Below are 24,207 nucleotides of genomic sequence, written 5' to 3' on the forward strand. Positions count from 1 at the left end.
GAGTACAATAAAGTGTACTCTAAAATTTAGAGAAATGTAAATGTTCCATTCCCAATTTATATCATTAGCCTGTGCTATGCTTGTCATGTCTGACTCTTTTCAGCTCACCAGGCTCCTCTGTCCATGGGATTTCCCAGGCAGGTACACTGGAATGGGTTGCAATTTCCTTCTCCAGGGGATCTTCCCAATCCAGGGATCGAACCCACATCTCTTACCTCTCTTGCACTGGCAGGCAGATTCTTTACCACTAACACCACATGGGCAGCCAATTTGTATCATATAGAATTCTATTTGATCATTGGATACATTTTTCATCATCCCTACCACTTTAGGACTAAATTTAAAAAAAATCTGAAAAGATCTTAATTTATTTATAATCTTTAATTCTATACTTAAAAAAATGAGTTCAATGATTAGTATTTAATTGGACAATACAATTAATGATGTCCTATTATCTGTTCCTCTCCTTTTATAGATGAATGTTCACTGAACAATGGAGGCTGTAGCAACCACTGTTCTGTTATTCCTGGAAGAGGAATTGTCTGTTCCTGCCCTGAAGGACTTCAACTTGGCAGAGACAATAAAACGTGTGAAATTGTAGATTATTGTAGCAATCATCTAAAGTGCAGTCAAGTGTGTGAACAACACAAACAGACAGTCAAGTGCTCATGTTATGAAGGGTGGAAGCTGGATGTGGATGGTGAAAGTTGCACAAGTGTTGGTAAGTAGATGTATGTTTCGCTATGTTTAAGACTAGCAAGTGGTATGTGTTTCTGTATTGTGTATCTTGCTGTATTTAAGAATGGATATTTAGAAAAAAACCCAAAAACAATTCAGAAAATTGTTAATGGATTTGATTAATTTTAGAAAAGGCATTAGAGTATAATGCACCATATTAGACCTATACCAAAATCTTTTGGACCAAAAATATTACAATAATCCTTTACCACTATAAGGCATCTGATTATCTTTTCTTTAAATACCTGCTTTTGTCATCTTGCTCCCCAGGTGCTTATTTTTCTATGCTCCAAAGCATTTACTTTTATTTATTTTTGAATGCTTTTTATAACCCCATAAAGTCTGGCCCTGTCCCACACTTCATCTGAATCTCTGTGCTTAGTCATTCGTGTCCAAGTCTCTGCAACCCCATGGACTGCAGCCCTCCAGGCTCCTCTGTCCATGGGGATTCTCCTGGCAAAATACTGGAGTGGGTTGCCATTCCCTCCTCAGGGGGTCTTCCCAAATCAGAGATCAAACTCGGGTCTCCCACACTGCAGGCGGATTCTTTACTGTCTGAGCCACCATCTGTATCTCTACTGCTCTTGAAAACAGCTTAACTCTGGCTGTTTTCATCTCTTACTTGCCCGTTTAAGACATTCTGCTGATTCTCTAGGTCATATTCCACAGTAGGAAAAGCAAATGAAGGCTATGGAACGTGCCAAAATTTGAAATCTAATCCTGTAGCTGGCAATCACAGTGTATTTGACCCCAGGCAGGTCACCCAAAACTTTTCAGCTTTGGTTTTCTCATCTTTCAAATATCAATGCCCAGAACAATAGCATGTTACAAAAATGACAAGAAGCAATTTTACTATGCCTCACACTCGTTCAGCGCTTAGTGAGTGGTGGTTTCCCATTAACTTCTCTAGATTATTAGTCTGACTCACTGGGCACTAAGAGGTCCATGGATAGAATTGGAGGGGGTCCATGAAGTTTCTTAAGGAAAAATTTTGCACTTTTATTTTCTTTACTCTCTCCCTGAAAGTTAACATTTCTTTCAGTTGTGAATGTATGCCACAGACCAATTTTTAGCAGCAACAATGACTATATCTCTGTGAAGTGACCACTGTGAAATATCACTGTGAAGTAATAGACATATTCATATCATGTTAAAACTTGTTGCTAATATCTCAAAATCTCTTACTTTCAGGCTTTGAAAACCACTGCTCCTTCAGTAATGGGAGTCATTTGACCCACTGCTTAATCTTGTTACTGAATGTGTTAATTTTAAAAAGCACATATATTCCTCCATCAAAAACTGTTTTTGTTGATATGATAAATGTACTTGAATATATTTGATTCATTTTTCTTTACCTTTGTTATAGTTTTCTCTAACTGTTTTTGGACTCTTTAAAAATTTCTGATTAGGAGTACCCAGGCTTCTTCAAGCTCCTAAGAACCCATATATCATAAACATTTTTTGCTTTTTTTCTTCTACTTAGATTGTACTTTCCCTCTTTGTTTCTAAAAATTCTGGATATTTTTTTTTGGGGGGGGGGGGCTTTGCATATACTGCAATGTTCAACGGTGTCAGGTAGGCAGCTCTACCCTAGTCACAAGGACATAATCACTAAGACCAAATGCTGTATCTCACGAGAGAAAGGGATTTCTCCACAATTCAATATTTCTTGCTCAACGTAATCAACTGTAGTCATCAAAATATCCTTAGGACAGAAGCTAATCAAATATTGTGTTTACCTGCCTCTAAGCTCACCTTTGAACTGTCCTCAAACCTCAGAATGAAGGACAAAACTAGTGAAAAGCAAGTCCTTCGATTATTTAAATCCCTGAGTTAGTTGCTCAGTCGTGTCTGACTCTTTGTGACCCCATAGACTGTAGCCCACCAGGCTCCTCTGTAAATGGGATTTCCCAGGCAAGAATACTGGAGTGGGTTGCCATTTCCTCCTCCATAAAAATTCTGGATATTTTTAAAACCTACGAGCTCAAATCTTTCTTCTTTAATGGAGTCTTCTTCCAAACATGCTGACTCCACTTATTTCTCCTTTCTATATCTAGAATTTGTCTAAAGAAATATATGGCCATATTTATTTATTTATAATTTTATTTATCTCCCTCCTTTACTCTTTTACTTCTCCATTAAAGCAATAGATGTCTTGAAGTCAGAAATCAAGTTATAGATTTTTCTCTTGTGTTTTACATAGTATCTAATAAAGTAATATGCAATTAAAAGGATGATTTCTTCAGAGAATATTAAATTATTTTATTACTTTTTTCAAATGCTGTCTTGTAGTTGTTTTCTCCTGTTAAAATTTGAGTCCTAGAGGCATAAATTTAGCAAGCATTCCTTTGACTTGTTCTCTTACAGAATTCTTACACAACGAAATTAGCAAAAAAAAAAATAGCAGTTTATTGAAATAAAAATAACCATTTCATATACATGTTTGGAGTAGGGGAATGATAGATCAAACTTAGACATATAATCATGTTTTACAAGAGAATTGGCTCCATTTCTGGTTTTTGGATACAGATGACAAAATGATCGACTTATTACGGCTTTGTACTCTATGAAATCAATACTGTATGAAATCAGTTTAACTCAAGTTAAATATTAGAACAATTCAACTTTTGAATATAAGTTACCAGGTGCAAAGATAACTCTTCTAATGGAATTGACCCCTTCTACTCTCAGCTTAGAAAGAAAATCTAATAGTACCATATCATTTATCACTGTTAAGATTGCTGTGTATCACACCTAGTTTTGTTTAAAAGTTAACAGAGAAGCAAAATTATATTTCACCTTTTAAAATTAGTATGGACTTTTGTTTGCTGGAAGATTTCTGATTACAGTTTCAATTTCTGTGCTTGTGATGTGTCTGTTAAGATTTTCTATTTCTTCCTGGTTTCGTTTTGGAAAGTTATACTTTTCTAAGAACTTGTCCATTTCTTCCAAGTTGTCCATTTTATTGGCATATAGTTGCTGATAGTAGTCTGTTATGATCCTTTGTATTTCTGTGTTGACTGTTGTGATTTCTCCATTTTCATTTCTAATTTTTTTGATTTGATTCTTCTCCCTTTTTTTTTTTTTCTTTCTTTTTTTAATGAGTCTGGCAAATGCTTTGTCTATTTTATTTATCTTCTCAAAGAACCAGCTTTTAGCTTTGTTGATTTTTGCTATGGTCTCCTTTGTTTCTTTTTCATTTATTTCTGCCCTAAGTTTTATGATTTCATTCCTTCTACTAACCCTGGGGTTCTTCATTTCTTCCTTCTCTAGTTGCTTTAAGTGTAGAGTTAGGTTATTTATTTGACTTTTCTCTTGTTTCTTGAGGTAACCTTGTATTGCTATGAACCTTCCCCTTAGCACTGATTTTACTGAGTACCATAGGTTTTGGGTTGTTGTGTTTTCATTTTCATTCATTTCTATGTATATTTTGATTTCTTTTTTGATTTCTTCAGTGATTTGTTGGTTATTCAGAAGTGTGTTGTTTAGCCTCCATATGTTTGTATTTTTAATAGTTTTTTTTCCTGTAGTTGACAACTAATCTTACCACATTGTGATCAGAAAGGATGCTTGGAATGATTTCAATTTTTTTTAATTTACCAAGGCTAGATTTATGGCCCAGGATGTGACCTATCCTGAAGAAGTTTCTGTGTGCACTTGAGAAAAAGGTGAAATTCATTGTTTTGGTGTGAAATGTCCTATAGATAGCAATCAGGTCTAACTGGTCCAGTGAATCATTTAAAGTTTGTGCTTCCTTGTTAACTTTCTGTTTAGTTGATCTATACATAGGTGTGAACGGGGTATTAAAGTCTCCCACTATTATTGTGTTACTGTTAATTTCCCCTTTCATACTTGTTTGCATTTGCCTTACATATTGCGGTGCTCCTATGTTGGATGCATATATTTTTATAATTGTTATATGTTCTTCTTGGATTGATCCTTGACCAGATGGCTTCACAGCTGAATTCTACCAAAAATTCAGAGAAGAGCTAGCACCTATCCTACTCAAACTCTTCCAGAAAATTGCAGAGGAAGGTAAACTTCCAAACTCATTCTATGAGACCACCATCACCCTAATACAAAAACCAGACAAAGATGCCACAAAAGAAGAAAATTGCAAGCCAATATCACTGATGAACATAGACACAAAAATCCTTAACAAAATTCTAGCAAACAGAATCCAACAACATATTAAAAAGATCATACATCATGACCAAGTGGGCTTTATCCCAGCGATGCAAGGATTCTTTAATATCCACAAATCAATCAATGTGATACACCACATTAACAAATTTAAAGATAAAAATCATATGATTATTTCAGTAGGTGAAGAAAAAGCCTTTGACAAAATTGAACAGCCATTGATGATAAAAACCCTCCAGAAAGCAGGCATAGAAGGAACATACCTCAACATAATAAAAGCCATATATGATAAACCCACAGCAAACATTATCCTCAATGGTGAAAAATTGAAAACATTTCCCCTAAAGTCAGGAACAAGACAAGTGTGCCCACTCTCACCACTACTATTCAACATAGTTTTGGAAGTTTTGGTCACAGCAATCAGAGAAGAAAAATAAATAAAAGGAATCCAGATTGGAAAAGAAGAAGTAAAACTCTCACTCTTTGCAGATGACATCATCCTCTACATAGAAAACCCTAAAGACTCCACCAGAAAATTACTAGAGCTAATCAATGAATATAGTAACGTTGCAGGATATGAAATTAGCACACAGAAATCCCATGCATTCCTATACACTAACAATGAGAAAACAGAAAGGAAAATTAAGGAAACAATTCCATTCACCATTGTGATACAAAGAATAACATACTTAGGAATAAATCTACCTAAAGATACAAAAGACCTATATATAGAAAACTATAAAACACTGATGAAAGAAATCAAAGATGACACAAATAGATGGAGAGATATACCATGTTCATGCATTGGAGGAATCAATATAGTGAAAATGAGTATACTACCTAAAGCAATCTATAGGCAATCCCTATGGTATTTTTCAGAGAACTAGAACAAATAATTTCACAATTTGTATGGAAATACAAAAAAAACCTTGAATAGCCAAAGCAATCTTGAGAAAGAAGAATGGAACTGGAGGAATCAACCTGCCTGACTTCAGACTATACTACAAAAAGCTACAGTCATCAAGACAGTATGGCAGTATGGTACTGGCACAAAGACAGAAATATAGATCAATGGAGCAAAATAGAAAGCCCAGAGACAAATCCATGCACCTATGGACACCTTATCTTTGACAAACGAGGCAAGAATATACAGTGGAGAAAAGACAATCTCTTTAACAAGTGATGCTGGAAAAATTGGTCAGCCACTTGTAAAAGAATGAAACTAGACCACTTTCTAACACCATACACAAAAATAAACTCAAAATGGATTAAACATATAAATGTAAGACCAGAAAGTATAAAACTCCTAGAGGAAAACATAGGCAAAACACTCTCTGACATAAATCACAGCAGCATCCTCTATGACCCACCTCCCAGTGCAATGGAAATAAAAGCTAAAATAAACAAATGGGACCTAATTAAATTTAAAAGCTTTTACAGATTGAAGGAAACTATAAGCAAGGTGAAAAAACAGGCTTCAGAATGGGAGAAAATAATAGCAAATGAAGCAACTGACAAAGAATTAATCTCAAAAAATATACAAGCAGCTCCTTCAGCTCAATTCCAGAAAAATAAATGACCCAATCACAAAATGGGCCAATGAACTTAACAGACATTTCTCCACAGAAGACATACAGATGGCTAACAAACACATGAAAAGATGCTCAACATCACTCATTATCAGAGAAATGCAAATCAAAACCACAATGAGGTACCATCTCATGCCTGTCAGAATGGCTGCTATCAAAAAGTCTGCAAACAGTAAATGCTGGAGAGGGTGAGGATAAAAAGGAACCCTCTTACACTGTTGGTGGGAATGCAAACTAATACAGCTACTAAGGAGAACAGTGTGGAGACCCCTTAAAAAACTGGAAATAAAGCTGCCATATGACCCAGCAATCCCACTGCTGGGCATACACACTGAGGAAACCAGAATTGAAAGAGACACGTGTACCCCAATGTTCATTGCAGCACTGTTTACAATAGCCAGGACATGGAAGCAACCTAGATGTCCAATTCAGACAAATGGATAAGAAAGCTGTGGTACATAGACACAATGGAATATTACTCAGCCATTAAAAAGAATGCATTTGAATCAGTTTTAATGAGGTGGATGAAACTGGAGCCTATTATACAGAGTAAAGTAAGTCAGAAAGAAAAACACCAATACAATATACTAACACATATACATGAATTTAGAAAGATGGTAACGATGACCCTATATGCGAGACAGCAAAAGAGACACAGATGTAAAAACAGTCTTTGGGAGTCTGTGGGAGAAGGGGTGGGTGGGATGATTTGAGAGGGTAGTGTTGAAATGTGTATATTATCATATGTGAAGCAGATTGCCAGTCCAGGTTTGATGTATGAGACAGGGTGTTCGGAGCTGGTGCACTGGGATGACCCTGGGGGATGGGATGGGGAGGGAGGTGGGAATGGGGTTCGAACGGGGAACACATGTGCACCCGTGGCTGATTCATGTTGATGTTTGGCAAAAAACACTATAATATTGTAAAGTAATTAGCCTCTGATTAAAATAAATTAATTAATTTTAAAAATAAAATAAAATTAGTATGGAGCTTTTCTTACATGGAAACATTTTCCTGCTAATAATTTAGCACCTTCCTATTATACAGTATACTAAATACCATTGCCATCATTTATATTGTTGCAGATAACAAAGGTTTTGTTAGGTATTAAAAGTTATTTTTTTATTTAAACCAATTTTCATATATAAAAAGAAATTGATTCTGTCTTTTATTCACATCACTTCTTTTTGAAAAACCTAGAGCAAATTCATAGTTCAATAAAATGGATTGACTATTAGCTATTGGGCTTTAAAAGTAAAATTTCTTTTTTCTTGCTCTCTTTTGTTCCTTTTTTCCATCATTCCTAAGCTGAGTGCTTCTTTTTAAAATGTGTTCTTTTTATTGAATGCAATATCTGTGATTAATCTTCTTGACATTTTAAAAATAAAATAATAATACTCTTTGTCTCAAATTAGAAGCATGACTCACTCATTTATTTTCCTCTTGAATTTTCCTGTGTAGTTGTCTCATTATTTTCTCTTTTCTAATAATTTCTTCCTAAATTTTTGCACTTTGTCCTTGACTGAATTGCTGAACTAATTATTCTATTTTTTTCTAGGTTCACTTTTAACATTTCATTAGTTAACTATAATATGATTTTCAAAAGATTTTTTAATGATTGTATTTTTTATTTAATATGCCTGTAAACCTCACTTCTCTTAGACACTTGGATACTTCATTTTGTCAGTTCCCTATATATTTCCTCTTCAGTACATAATTTGTTAATCACCTTTCTCCTAAGTATTTTATTTTTACTTATAATAACCCAGAATATTTCTACTGACTGTATTTCTCTTCTATCTCTTGTTTCTTTGCTGTTTGGCAGGTAGGCTACTTACAAATTATTAGCATATTTCTAATAACATCAGAAAGAACATTGAAGCATCCCTCCTTTATTTTCTCTTGGCCTGATTAGGTTAGATTTACTCACCAATGTATTTCTTTGTTTTAATCAAATTTTCTTAAATATTTTTAAAATTCTATTTTAAAATTTATATCCTTTTTTTTTAAAAAAGGAGATCATGGATATAAATAAAAATGTATAAACATAGTTACCACCTATTAGTACACTGTGTCCATCACCTAAACTTTCTACATTTATTTTTGAAGCTCCATTTTATTTTATGTTTTATTGAGTTATAGTTGATTTGGAGCTCCATTTATTTCATCTTTTTTCAGAGTTCCATTTATTTTATATTTTTATTGAGTTATAGTTGGTTTGGAGCTCCATTTATAACTTGGGCTTTTTTTTTTTTTTTTTAATTTAAACATTGTTTCGCACCCAAACTTTAATTCTATGAAAAAACCATCTGTACTGCAGCACAGACTGGGAGTTGCACATATTGTCTTGACGATGCCAGTACTCACTCTGGCCTAATTTTTGTCATCCTCCTGTTTCTAAACTCCAGTAGTTTTTGATGGACAAGGAAGCCTGGCGTCGCTTGGGGTTGCAGAGAGACAGACACGACTGAACTGAGCTGTTCGACAGCTTGTGAGAAGTAAAATATTAAAAAGTTGAAGGAATATGGTGTTTTTATTGTAAAGAGAAAAGTAATCTAATCTGGAAGATGAGAATTAATGGAAAGAATTTAGTAAGAATAAGAACACAGTAAGAATAAAATGATGTTTATAAGTAGATAGTCTGTCTTGGAGAACAATGGAAGATAAAGGTGAAGAAATCAGGAGAATGAATTTGGTGGGGGGGGGGCAGGGAGGACATTTATAATCTGGCCATCCATTCCTTTAACTATCTTAATGAAGTGAGATTTATGCCTGTCAGTCTACATCTGTGATTTTAAAATAAGTCTTTATTATGAAAAGGACCTCAAATCCTTCATCCTGCCCTTCAGGACGTTTTTCATTTTTGTTCATTTAATCTCTTCTATCTGATGTGTCGGTTTTTGCCACTGTGGGTTTTCACTCCATGCACATTATCTCTGATTTCATCATTATTAATGATAGCAAATGCATGATGGCCAAGACTTTCATATATATCACTTCATTTTGCCATCTCCTTCGTGTACACTGCTCCTTGTCACGTGTGACTATCAAGTATGATGATATCTTCTGCATTCTCTCTGAAAACTTGAATCCTATACTCTATTCACATCTCTCTCCTCTGTAAATCATTTCTTTCTTTCTGTTTGTTTGTTTTTTCTTTTTATTTTATTTTATGGAAGTAGAGTTGATTTACAATGTGTCAGTTTCAAGTGAACAAAAAAGTGGTTCAGTTTCATCTATATTATTTTTCAAATTATTTTCCCTTGTAAGTTATTAGAAAATGTTGATTATAGTTCCCTGTGCTATACAGTAGGTCCTTATTGTTTGTCTGTTTTATATTATATACAGTAGTGTACATATGTTAATCCCCAAATCCATATGAATCATTTCTGGAAGTTAATTATAACATTGTTGATAGCTTCCATTTATCAAGTATCTAAAATATCGTAGGTAATTTATTTGTAGGTAGGTAATATAATTTGTATACCTATGGAAACTAAGACCAGATGATTACTTCATTTACTCAGAGCCTGTAGTAAAGAGATGCTAGAGAAGAGCTTTTGAACTTCATTACTCCTGACTCCAGGAGCTTTTACATGCTGTTCTGAAGATCCAGGTCATCTCTATATACTATGTGCCCTCAAATTCCTATGATGTCTTTGAATAGTCTGTTTTATAAGCTTATTTCTATTACTTACACCTAAACTTTTTTTTTCAAGGCAGAGATTAAATCAAATTATTTTATACTTCTTTTGAAATATATGGAAATTGTGTAGTAAATGCTTATTGGATATAAAAATGCCCTTTATTACTTAAAATACCAATATATTTTTACTGTGCTTTTATCATCTGTGCTATGAATACAATTGATATGTTGCTTCTAACCACTGTGTATAATCATGTGACATGTAGTACCAGTTTTTGTTTATCCATTCTACAACATAGGTTCACTCAAATCATCCCCAATCTTTACACAAATACCATTGCCATAGGCACAGATTTATCTATGTTTTTATAAATCTGCTTGAAAATTTTCAAGACTAAAATACCCAACTCATGGGATGTACTTATACTTACAATGAATAAGTAGAACCAGTTTTCTTTAGAGTGACTGAACAGACTACATCTGCACCAACAATACATGTCCAAAGTTCCCACATCCTTGCCAGCTCAAAATTATCAAACATTCTAATATTTCCCCCTAATATATAGGAGTTAAGAGCATAGTGATAATTTTCATTGCTTTAGTTGGTATTTTTTCTTATTATTTATGTATGAATTGGGGCATTTCTCTATATACCTGTTAGTCTTTTGCATCTCTTCATTTACTTTGATTATTTTCCTGTTAAGATTATTGCCTTCCCTTATTGATTCAGAGAAATTAGCCATCTGTTCTAAACTTTAGACATTTCAAGCATCTCCATTCAGTTATCCATCTATCAATTTCATTCACATTGACCTTTGCTAACCAAGTCCACTTTATCATTCTCCTTTCTCATTCACTTCTTTCTTTACTCCATTTCTTTTCTTCTTTCAGTAATAATTTTTATCACCTCCATATTCAGTGTCTTCTGGGCTAGCTATTTATTCATTGATTCTGAAAATCATTCATTCATTTACTTATGTAATCACAAATATTTATTAAATGAAACCAAGCAAAAGGCCCTGGGCCATGTCGTATAGTCCCTTACCCCGGTGCATTTGCAGTCAAGCTATTTTGTTTCTAATGGTTTACACAAGTTGTTGTTGTTGTTTTTTTTAAGGTTTATTTATTTATTTATTTTTGGCTGTGCTCGGTCTTCATTGCTGAGCATGGATTGTCCCTGGTTGTAGACAGCAGAGCCTACTCTCTAGGTGCGGTGTGTGGGCTTCTCATGACTGTAGCTTATCTTGTTGTGGAGCACAGGTTCTAGGGTGTTGCAGGCTTCAGTGGTTGTGGCCCCCAGACTCTAGAGCACAGGCTCAGTAGTTGTGATGCACAGGCTTAGCTGCTCCGCTGCATGTGGAATCTTCCTGGAGCAGATCAAACCCATGTCCCCTGCATTGGCAGGCAGATTCTCAGCCACTAGATGGCCAGGGGAGCCCTGTGCTTCTGCTCTCCCTCTCTCTTGGCCTCTGACTTTCTCTTTCATATACACAAACAGACATCAAATGTAGATTCTTGCCACTTAAAAGTCTATTCTACCCTTCATTCTATAGATTCTATCCTCTGCCTTCATATATATCACTCTTCAGTAATGCTTGACTATCATTCATTCCCAGCATAGCTAGAGCTGAATTAATGGAGAAAAGGTACTAGTCATATATATTGAGCTAGAGAAATGATAGATCATTTATTACTTAGTGAGTGTCTACTGTGTAAAAGAAATGTATCTGATATGGGAAGAGAGAAATCCAAATATATTCTTATATATGAGAGCAGAGAAGACAGTAAAAATTCTGAAATAGAGAGAAAACACTGTAACTATAATATCATTTTGTGTTTAATATTATATGTATGAAAAAGAATTAGGAGCTATTTATATAGAATTGCTAGCTGTAGAGTTATAATCACAATTTGCCCTAAGAGGACTATAGAGGGACTCTTTTCCTTAGACAAGTCATCTATTGCTTTCATATTCTATCTTGTAAAAATTATTGTGCAAACCTGAAATGGCAATAAAAGAAAATCAAAGAAAAGAGAATTACAGATAGAAAATTACAATATTTTGAACATTTTTAAAAAGCTACTTCTGATGTGCTATGTTTATAAACATGAAATTCATTACTATAAATTGTAAATTGTAACCTTTTTTTGGTGTGTATATAATCTCATAATATGCTAAAATAGAAAAATTCCAAGCCACTTCTTTGTAGAGTGTGATGTACTGGCCTGAGCTGTTAAATTCAGTCACTCACTAGACAGGAGCTAGTATACTGGAAAAAATTGTTAGAAGACTGTAAAAATGATGACTGCTTCACCTTTTGTTGATACTCATTTCAAATTAAGTTTGCCTCAAAAGAAGTTTATATATCTATATCAAAATTGAATCACCTAAAATTTATTACTTGTGTTTTATTGTTAAAGGTTTTATATAGAGTTTCTGTTTGTTTTCATTAAAGAAAAGACCATTGTGAGACCTGTAATTTTTAAAACTAGTCTGCATAATTTCCCAGTAGTATGTAAAATATCATATTGGGTTATTGATTTCAGCTTTCATTATTCTCTCAAGGAGGAAATAGTAACAACAAACCAAAAGAAGTCTTTTTTGATCATCTGTTTTTCTCTATTTTATCAAGTTCTATAGTTTTATTGATTATATTCTTCCTAATTCCTGTGAGTTAATTCTTTTTATATTTTCTGAATTCTTGAGTTTAAATATTATTTTTTGTGTGTTTGAATACTCTAGTCAACTGGCATAAGTATACAGAGAAGAAAAACATTAAACTGTCAGAATGCTATATTGTCTTTCCTTATATAGATAGAACAATTTTCAGAGTTGAGTTTATTTATACAGATTAATCAAATGATGTAAAAATACATGATTTTTAGTTAACAGTGGATTAAAAATAGCATATGTACAGTTCTTTACTTTTTATAAATTTCCACACTTATTACCATATTTCTTTTTTCTTATGACAGATACATCAAGATATACAATTCAGTGGTCTATAGTATATTTAGAGAGTAATACAACTGTCACCACTGTCTAATTTTAGAGTATTTTAATCACCCTCGACAAACCCCACAGTCATTAGAAATCACTCCCCATAAACCCCTACATGTGACTCTGGCAACCACTAGTTTATTTTCTGTCTCTGTAGATTTGCCTATTCTGGACATTTCATTAAAACGGAATAGGTCCTTGGTTATCTATCTTAAATATACTAGTATGTACATATCAATTCCAAACTCGCAATCTATCCCTCCCAGCCACCCTTCCCTGCTGGTAACCATAAGTTCATTCTCTATAAATCTGTTTCTGCTTTATAAATAATTTCATTTGAATAATTTTTTAAAAAATATTTTACATGTAGATTATCAGTTCAGTTCAGTTCAGTTCGGTCACTCAGTCGTGTCCGACTCTTTGGGACGCCATGAACCGCAGCACGCCAGGCCTCCCTATCTATCACCAACTCCCAGAGTTTACCCAAACTCATGTAGATTATATCACATGATAATTGTGTTTCTCTGTCTTATTTACTTCACTTAGTATGATAATCCCTAGGTCCATTCAAGTTCCTGCAAATGTCATTATTTCATTCTTTTTAATGACTGAGTAATGGAGATTGGTGCTTATTAAAATGTCACAAAGTTTGCTGTTCTTACTGATATTCAGCATTTTTTCTTAATAAACATTGGTTAGAAGGAAATGGCAACCCACTCCAGTACTCTTGCCTGGAAAATCCAATGGACAGAGGAGCCTGGTAGGCTACAGTCCATGGGGTCGCAAAGAGTCAGACATGACTGAGCGATTTTACTTACTTAAGCCACCAAGGAAGCCCAAGAATACTGGAGTTGGTATCTTGTCCCTTCTCCAGGGGATCTTCCTGACTCAGGAATCAAACCAGGGTTTCCTGCATTGTAGGCATATTCTTCACCAGCTGAGCTACTAGGGAAGCCCAAGAGCAGTAAATGCTATCTTAAATATGAGTTCTCCTGAGGGGAAAAGCATATATGTCATACCCAAACAATTCTTGTTTCATTTATGAGTATTTCTTAGAAGCTTACTGGATATAATAATTCCTTCTATTACTAGTTAAAATTTTCATTCATAAAATAGTTTTAATAGGAAATAAATCTCAATGCCAAAAAGTTGAACCTATGCAGAATTAGATAAGAAATAGTTTTCTTCCTACTCTGAGCTCATTATCCTTCCTGTGGCAGAAGTAACAGCATTACTTCATTAATCTTTCATGATGTATTCTGTGATTTACCTACACATAAGTCTATAAGAATCTTTCACTTTTTAACTCAAATGGTAGTATCTGATGCATATATAATTCACATCTTACCATTTTCTACTTACAAAATATTGGAAATTATTGCATATTAACATATGCATATTAATCATATTCATTTATATGACCTTATATTATTACACTTTGTGACTAGATCATACATTATTTATCCAGCCATCTATTGGTGAACATTTATGTTGCCTAATCATTTGCTACCATAAATGATATTGCAAAGGATTTCCATCCTTGTCTGCAAACATTTATATGTATAATTCTATTTTTATAAATGGATCAAGGGGAGAATATATGTTTAAACTTTTGATGAATATTGTCCAGTAGCACTGTATAGGGCTTATACTTCATTATCATTATATCAGATGGCCTTTTGTCAACACTTTAACCAATACAGTGTCTATGAAAATTTTTCAGTTTTAAAATCCATTTATCATTTTATGAGAGTATTGAATACTTTTTAATATTTTGACCTTGCTTATATTTTCCTTCTATGAATTTTCTTTTTAATGTCCTTTGTGCCTTATTTACATGAATATTTTCTCTTGTCAATATGTAGGAGCTCATATATTTTAAATAATTTAGTCCTTTATTATAATGTAGATATTTTGCCTAGTTTGCCATTTGTCTTTTGACTTTTTTCACTACAATTTTTCTCCTACAATTTCTTCAATATACATTAAACATCCTTCTTTAGGTCTTCTATGATTTTTATTAAGCTCAGAAAGACTTTTCCCATTCTAGCATACTAAAAATATTGCTTCTATATTTACTTCTATTTTTTATGCTTTTATTTATCATTTTAAATATGTTAAGTCACTTGGGAATTATTTTTTAAGTCAGAAAATTTTCCAATGTAATTTTTTCCTAGTTTCAGTTGTTCAGTAGTGTCAGAATCTTTGTGATCCCCTTTTCCCTAGTACTGACCCCAAAGCTATCATATTTCTCTGCCTTGTAGTCAGTTATGGGTCATTACCAAAGTATTTTATATTTAAATAATAATATATTTTAATACCTGTTGGACTTATTCACTTTTACATATTTCCCTTGAATTAACAGGATGCAGCTTCCTGTTGAAGCCCAATTTTGAAAGTAATCTTTAGAATTATCTAGTATCATTTTAAAGAATTAGATTTTTAATTTTGTTGCATCATTTGTTGTTATTCCTTCACTATCACGTACAACTCTTTGGGACCCCATGGACTGCAGCACACCAGGCTTCCCTATCTTCCCTATCCTTCACTGTCTCCCAGTGTTTGCTCAAACTCGTGTTCACTGAGTCAATGATGCTATCTAACCATCTCACCTTCTGCCACCCTCTTCTGCTCTAGTCTTCAATCTTACCCAGCATCAGGGTCTTTTCCAATGAGCCAACTCTTCACATCAGGGGGTCAAAGTATTGGAGCTTCAGTATCAGTACTTCCAATGAATATTCAGGGTTGATTTCCTTCAGGATTGACTTGGTTTAATATCCTTTCTGTCCAAAGTACTCTCAAGAGTCTTCTCCAGCACCACATGTTTGAAGGCATCAATTCTTCAGTGCTCGGCCTTTTTTTACTGTCCAGCTCTCACATCCATACATGACTACTGGAAAAAACATAGCTTTGACTATATGGACCTTTGTTAACAAAGTGGTGTTTCTGCTTTTTAATATACTGTCTAGGTTAGTCATTGCTTTTCTTCCAAGGAGCAGGTGTCTTTTAATTTCATGGCTGCAGTCACCATCCATGGTGATTTTGGAGCCCAAGAAAATAAAGTCTGTTACTATTTCCATTGTTTCCCCATCTATTTGCCATGAAGTGATGGGGCCCAATGCCTTGATCTAATTTTTTTGAATGTTGAGTTTTAAGCCAGCTTTTTCACTCTCCTGTTTCACCTTCATCAAAAGGTTCTTTAGCTCCTCTTCACTTTCTGCCACTAGGGTAGTATCATCTGCATATCCGATTATTGATATTTCTCCTACAATCTTGTTTCCAGCTTGTGAGTCATCCAGCCCAGCATTGCACATGATGTACTTTGCATATAAGTTAAATAAGCAGCATTATAGTAAATTTATAAATTAATTCATGTAGATGCAAAATCTTCAGGGCATTGTTTATTTGTCTATCTCTATCTAATTACACTATATACTGTTCCTTTTTTGAAGTCATTAAATATCTTTATGCACTCTAAATATTTCTTAATATTTTTATTCTCAAATCTGTCTTTTATTTATTTACTTTTTTTAAATCGTTGCTAATGTGCATTTGTTTTTTTGTTTGTTTGTTTGTTTTTTAATTTGGCTTGAAAGTGAAAGTGAAAGTCATTCAGTCGTGTCCAACTTTTTGCAAACCCATGGACTACACAGTCCATGGAATTCTCCAGGCCAGAATACTGGAATGGGCAGTCTTTCCCTTCTCCAGGGGATCTTCCCAACCCAGGGATTGAACCCAGGTCTCCCACATTGCAGGCGGATTCTTTACCAGCTGAGCCACAAGGGAAGCACAAGAATATCAGATTGGGTAGCATATCCCTTCTCCAAGGGATCTTTGCGACCCATGGATCAAAGCGGGGTCTCCTGTATTGCAGGCAGATTCTACCAACTCATCTATCAGGATAATTTGGCTTAGCTGCTATCATTTTTAGAAAGGCTAGTGATTTTTTCTAAAATTTTGTCCCAAACATTTATTACTGAATTCTCTCTCTTCTGTAGTAGTTTTGTCAGTTGATTATCCTACATTTTCCAAGTATCATTTTTTTTTTAAACTTGTAAATGGTAGTTTATTTTTAGCACCTACTTTCCACTTTTTGCTTCTTCTTGTTCTCACCTGGGGCTTCCTGGTGTCTCAGAAGTAAAGAATCCGCCCGCAATGTAGGAGATGCAGAAGATGAGAGTTTGATCCCGGGGTCAGGACGATTCCTTTGGAGGAGGAAATGGAAACTCACTCTAGTATTCTTGCCAAGAAAATCCCATGGACAGAGGAATCTGGCAGGCTACAGTACATGGGGTTGTAAAGAGTCATACGTGACTGTGCTACTGAACATATACACATGTTCTCACTAGTCTACATCATTTAAAACTTTCAGAAAGATGAAACGTTAGTGGACATCCTGATCTTTTACCTCACTTTAGTGGGATTGCTTTCAGAGATTCTCCTTTAAACATGATGCTAGATTTTAGATTATGATTAGATTACACACATGCATTTATGTATAAAAAACAAAAGTAGATACTTTGATGAAGTAGCCACTCTGTGATTTAAAAACTGCATGTCCTTTAACAGTATTCAATGTAAACTTCTCTCACAAGTAGTTGCTGCCGTGTAATTTACTGCTTAACTAAGACTATAAACCACAGGAAGGAAAGGCTCTTCAGAGTTGTAATGCCCCTAGCTTCAGCACGTGCTAGGAAATATCTGACTGTTTTTACTTTGTTATCACTCTGCTTTTCTCTTACTCAGTATCTGTCTTGCTTATTTCTTTGATCTCTAAAACTGAATAGTTGTAGTAATTATTAAATGTTTATTAAGATATTAAATATTTACACTTTTAACCCTCAATTATCCTGATAACTCAGTATGTTATATACTTTACAATTTTTTTCAAAAACTATTGAGAATCAGAGAGTCTTAGTAAATTTCTCATATTTATACAGTTTATTGATAACAGAACTCTATCTTAAACCAACAGTTTCTGACTCCAAGTTTATTACTTTTGACTACATCACAGTTTGTCTACATTTGTATCTACTGTGATGATTGTCAGCTTATAAAGCAAACTTGCATGAAGTGAAGTGAAGTGAAACCTGCTCAGTCGTGTCCAACTCCTTGCAAGCCCATGGACCATACAGTCCATGGAATTCTCCAGGCCAGAATATTGGAGTAGGTAGCCTTTCCTTCTCCACGGGATCTTCCCAATCCAGGGATTGAACCCAGGTCTCCTGCATTGCAGGCAGATTCTTTACCAGCTGAGCCACCAGGGAAGCCCAAGAATACTGGAGTGGGTAGACTATCCCTTCTCCAGTGAATCTTCTTGACTCAGGAATCGAACCAGGGTCTCCTGCATTGCAGGCAGATTCTTTACCAACTGAACTAATTTGCATACTTTATCTAATTGGATTCTGAGAGCAGCAGTTTAAGTTATATTGAAAGGTGATTATTGTGAACTCATTTTACAGGTAAGGAAATTTAATTATTGAGAAGATAAAGAATGTTTCTAAGCTAACACTTGTCATAGCCAAAGCAGGTTATCAAGCAAGGTTTATTCACACAAAACAATCATTTTTTTTTTTATTTTAAAAATACTAAATTCTGGATTTTAAATTTTATGAGTATTTGTTCTATTGGGACCTATCTGGAACTAATTATTTGCACTTTTGTTATCTTGTATCATTTAGATATTATCACAGTAATGTTGTGCAATAAACATCACAATACTGTGCAATAAATTACCATAATACTTCTGTGATCATAATCAAATACATAATTTTTGCTCACAAGTTTTCAGGACTTCTGGACTGTTCTTATGGTCTTGGCTGGTCTTGCTTATACTGTATGATCAGCATCAGGTCAGGTAGCCTGATTGTGATCAGCAGATTAGGTTCTGCTGATTGTGGCAGTTCTCTCCTATGCTAGCTGTCAGATAGTCTCTTAAGATAAATCCATGTCTCTCCACATTTAATCACCCAAACACGTTTATTTAATGTGCTGGGCAGAGCTCCCTAAAGTAGATTCATCTCCAGTGAAAAAAATCACCAGTGACTCTCCTACATGAAGGGCAGCCTTTTAGTCTGAGACCTGGTGTGTATTATATCTTACCTGATACTAGATGTTAGGGACAGCATAATGAGTGAGACTGACAAGATCCTTGTTTAAAAGAGTGTATAATCCAGCGAGTAAGAGCAATAGCAAACAGGGAAACACTGATTTTAAATTGTACTCTAAAGAGAATAAACAGGCTGTAGTGAAATAGAATAATGAAGATGTGATTTTATTAGGTAACTGATCAGGGAAGCCATCTCTGAGGAAATGAGATTAATAAGAAGTCAAAGTGACTTCCCTGGTGACTCAGATGGTAAAGAATCTGCCTGCTGTGTGGGAGACCCGGGTTCGATCCCAGGGTTTGGAAGATCCCCTGGAGAAGGAAATGGCAATCCACTCGAGTATTCTTGCCTGGGAAATCCCTTCAACAGAGGAGCCTGGCTTGCTACAATCCATGGGCTCGCAAAGAGTTGGACATGACTGAGCAACTAACACATACGTAATAAGAACAGCATACCTGGGTACAGTTGACAAAAATCCAGTTCAAATGAAGTGCAATAGAGTTAAGTGTATTTGCACAGGGTATTTGAAGAAAGGAGGTGGTCTTAGGGAAAATTGGCACCATGGGTTTGAATGTCCTTAGGATATGGTCTTTCTCCTGGTCATCAGTTTCTGTTTCTGAGTCTTTTTTTCTCTTCTCCTACATTACTACAAGTGGACTTAAAGTACAAGGACATGAACGGACAATATTAGGCTGAGAAATCTGAAAAGAAACTCTTTCTCCTCAACTTGAAAACTTCTCTAGAAGTTTAAAAACCCATCTTCCTGACTTAGATCTTATATCCACCTCTTAGGCCAACCATTGTGGCCAGGAGTGATTATAGCTCACATTCACAAACATGTATAGACTTGGGATAGGAAAACCAGGTTCCCTAAAGAAAAGCATAAAAGGTTGACAGTAACATGGCCACAGAAGAAATCTTACTGAGCCTGGGTCCCTCCCTCAAAATGTATATTTGTAAAGCAGAATTCATGTCTAACACATAGTATGTCCAACAGTGTAGGACTTGATACATTTCAAAGTGGTAAAGTAATTTTAGTAACTTTTGAGTATTAAAACATTCTTTTTTTACATACAAAAATATAACACTTTAATCTCATATCTGTTTTCAAAGCTTCTTCTCTTTCTTCCAGGCCTGGCCCAGGATTAAAAAACTAGTGAGGGAAAAGTTATATATATGATTTTCTTGGGTTTTATAGAAAGCTGCCATCTTCCTAATTATAAGCTCAGTAATTCTCTTCATAGAAGTTGTCTTCTGTTGGTTCTCTCTCCTTTGTGAATCTAGAGTCATGTGATGAGCTAAAAGTGACAGAGTTAGTTTTATTCACTTAGATATTTCTATGATGATATTTCTGAAGTTTGAACTGTCAGCTTAAACTACACTAAAACAGAAAATCTCACACTTTGTCTTGTAATTGCAGCAATTCTTCTATTTTAAAATCAGAATCAGGTGTGTAAAAATTCAAGGAATAAAAAAACATTTATAGATTTTTTAATAAATACAAATAAACCTGTTTTTTAAGATTCTTTAAATTTTGTATTAAAAGAAATAGCTCCTCTAATGATAGGAAATCCATTATAAATTGTGCTTTTAAATAAATAGATCTTGACCCCAAGTACTTTATTCTGTTTACTAAGCATATAAATATTTCCTTATGCCTGTTAACATAAATCTATTTTCAGATCCTTTTGAAGCATTCATCATCTTTTCTATTCGCCATGAGATCAGAAGGATTGATCTTCATAAAAGAGACTATAGTCTACTTGTTCCTGGATTGAGAAACACAATAGCACTTGACTTTCACTTCAATCAAAGTTTGCTTTATTGGACAGACGTTGTAGAAGACAGAATATACCGGGGCAAGCTTTCTGAAAGTGGAGGTACAGCCATTACAATTTTGACTTAATGGTGGGATTAATTTCTAACTGAAATTTTCAGAAAAAATATGTTGTAATCAGAAGGAATTTTGATTACTCTTTGGTTTTTTATCTTCTCCCAATATATGGAAATCCAAGGGTGTAAAGTATGTGTGATGATACCTTGGAGGGGGGTGAAGGCCTATACTATTCACACCATTTTCAAATTGTGAGCATTTTGATGCATATTCAGTGGTGAAGTTTATTTACAAGAGAAAAATGACTGTCTTCTAATTACTATACATAATTTTTGTGAGTTAAAATAGCTTTTGTGTTTCTTTATGGTTTTCACATTCTAGCATCATTCAAAGAAATAATAAATTATTACAAAGATTATTAATATAAGCTAAATAAATTTTCCCATAATTTGGCATCTCTTTTTCCAATCTAGGCTTTCCTTAAAGAGCAAGACTTTGAGATAAATATATGTCATAACTCTCTTGAAAATCTCAGATCTGTATAACATTCCAAAGGCCAGGTATTTCTATCAAAATCTAAATTCCTCCTTAAATCACCATTACAATTTTGGAAAAATGTAGTGTTCAAACACAATGTAATTATGATGTGTGAATCTGTGTCTTGTATCATATTACAAAGTATCGATTTCAATTTCAAATGATGGGTTTAGATCCATGATTTTACATGGTTAACTGTTTAAAAAAATGCACTTTCAACATGTCTAACAAAAGCACTGGCAATGTCGTAAGTTATAAAGTATTAATTCCAAAAGAAATGAAGGACATAAATAAAAATAGTTCTGAGTATTACCCAAATGTTTATTTTTATTTAGACCACACCACAGGCTTCTTCCTTTATTTTCAAGCATGTTATATTCTGCAAGTCAAAATACAACTCAGAAATGTTATATTTGCTCAGAATTCTGTGGGGGGGTATAATTTGAGGATTATTTTTAAGGCTAAATGGTATAACATCGATCTTTTCAGTCATGCTTTCAAAAACAGTAGCTGCTGACTGACTAGACGCAGATTGCCCTAGGTGGACTCTTTATTCTACCCTGAAGATCAGTGTTTAAATTACATTCCATTGATTTTAACCAGCAAGTCATTATCATTTCCAAAATTCCTTGTTCTGCCTAAAAAATCAGAAACATGACATAACTTTTTTGCAACCTAAACATTGTTATTAGCCTCAGTGTTGTTTAAAAATTCTGTTATGCTGTCACTGAAAGGATTTAAGAGATTAAAAATCTCTGCTGGGAAACATCATTAATTCTAAATTTGGGGCCATCTTAATTTCTGTGTCAGGTAACACTTTTACACTATATCTCTCAAAGTTAATATAATGTTAAATACTTCATACTGCTGATAAGGACGCCTTTTCCTTAGTGCGTAATGGGTCACATGAATGGATGCAAGTGTTGGTTTCTCCCTTTTTGTAGGTGTCAGTTCTATTGAAGTGGTTGTGGAACATGGCCTGGCTACCCCAGAAGGACTGACTGTTGACTGGATAGCAGGCAACATATACTGGATAGACAGCAACCTGGACCAAATTGAAGTGGCCAAACTAGACGGTTCCTTAAGAACTACACTCATTGCAGGAGCTATGGAACACCCCAGGGCCATCGCTTTGGACCCAAGATTTGGGTAAAGATATTTGCCTTTCATAGATTCACTTTGGCATAAAAAAATAACCTTCAAAATTAATATTGGATTCAATTTTCTCATAAATTAGAAGTCAAAGTGCTTATTTTGTGCATGTACATATGTGTGTATATACTTGTGGATGGTTGTATATATAGATGTATGTTTATATTTATATCTATAATTATGCATGCATGCTCTGTCACTCAGTCACATTGAACTTTTGAGACCCTATGCACTATAGCCAGCCAGCCAGGCTCCCCTGCATATGGGATTTTCCAGGCAACAGTTCTTGAGTGGGTTGCCATTTCCTTCTTGAGGGGATCTTCCTAACCCAGGGATCAAACCCTGGTCTCCTGCATTACAAGCAGATTCTTTTATGATCTGAGCCACCAGGGAAGCCCATGTATATATCAACCAATTTTAGATTATCACCATGAATTTGATATAAAATTGCTTACATAGGTACTTTTAAAGGAGTAAACTTTTCTTTTTTCCTAAATATGGTCATTAGGCCCTTTTGTAAGATATTGTAACTTTATTTTGAAGCAGTAATTTAATGAATTCATTTTTGACTTGCCAAAGAGATGTTGTAATTTTTTCTAATGGTTGCAAACCACAGGACCAGTCTTTGGTCCAAACAGTCACAAGTGTTAACCACCTCACCCTTTATTTGTATTTGTATGTACTTGGAGATAGTTTAAAAGAAAATTAGAATAAACTTGAAGGAATCCAGTGGTGAGATGCTGGCTATAGGGACATTTAAGACAAGACACATTATTCTGGAAGACAAAGTCAAAAGTATAATCCAGGTTATTGCCTCACTGTCTCCCTTCAGTCCTTTGTGAAAGATGAGAAGAGAGACAGTGGATTTGGGGCCAGAAAATAAGGGTCCAGCACTGCTCAGTCACTTATCCTCTGGGGAGCCTACTCAAGTATATTACTTCCTTTATATTTCCGTATTCTCTTTTGAACGTCGGGAACAATAATGTCTCAATTAGATTGTTTTTGAGGAGATAGAATGTGAAATATAATGTATAACTCATCTATATTGGGATACTTGTTATTACTGTTGGTTGTTTATTTTATACATCCAAAATGATTGTCAAGTCTAAAGGGTGATAGAAAGGAACATTTTTTTGGCTCTGTACTTTTAAGTATTACACAGCCTAGGAAGGACCAAGAAGGATGGAGGTCAGAAAGCGGTCAGTCAGGAGGGAATTGAATGAGATGCAGAAGAGAAAAGCGACCCTATGTTTAAGTCAGTTTCCTGGTCCACACACTTTTCTTTGTGCACTGTTTTATGCACAACCCAGAAATCAATAGCTTGGGAATTGTGTTTGTTTTCCTTTTCCTCAATTCAGATCTAGACATTAAAGGGGCAAGGTAGCTTGTGTAGAGCAAGGTAGCTAGTTTCAAACTGGTCACTGTCATTATTGTTGTGTTTGTTTTACCTTCCACAGTGT

General features: G+C 34.6%; 1 protein-coding gene across 1 annotated transcript in view; it reads left to right on the top strand.

Annotated features, from left to right (window-relative positions):
- Positions 1–24,207, top strand: part of LRP1B (LDL receptor related protein 1B) — a 2,070,284-nt gene that overhangs the window by 1,321,109 nt on the left and 724,968 nt on the right. The window contains exons 23-25 of the mRNA XM_043894665.1: positions 476–721; positions 20,907–21,104; positions 22,540–22,744. Of these exons, the coding sequence (XP_043750600.1) occupies positions 476–721; positions 20,907–21,104; positions 22,540–22,744 (649 nt within the window). The remainder of the gene's footprint in view (positions 1–475; positions 722–20,906; positions 21,105–22,539; positions 22,745–24,207) is intronic.

This window comes from Cervus elaphus, chromosome 33 (assembly GCF_910594005.1).
Source record: "Cervus elaphus chromosome 33, mCerEla1.1, whole genome shotgun sequence".
Lineage (NCBI taxonomy): Eukaryota > Metazoa > Chordata > Mammalia > Artiodactyla > Cervidae > Cervus > Cervus elaphus.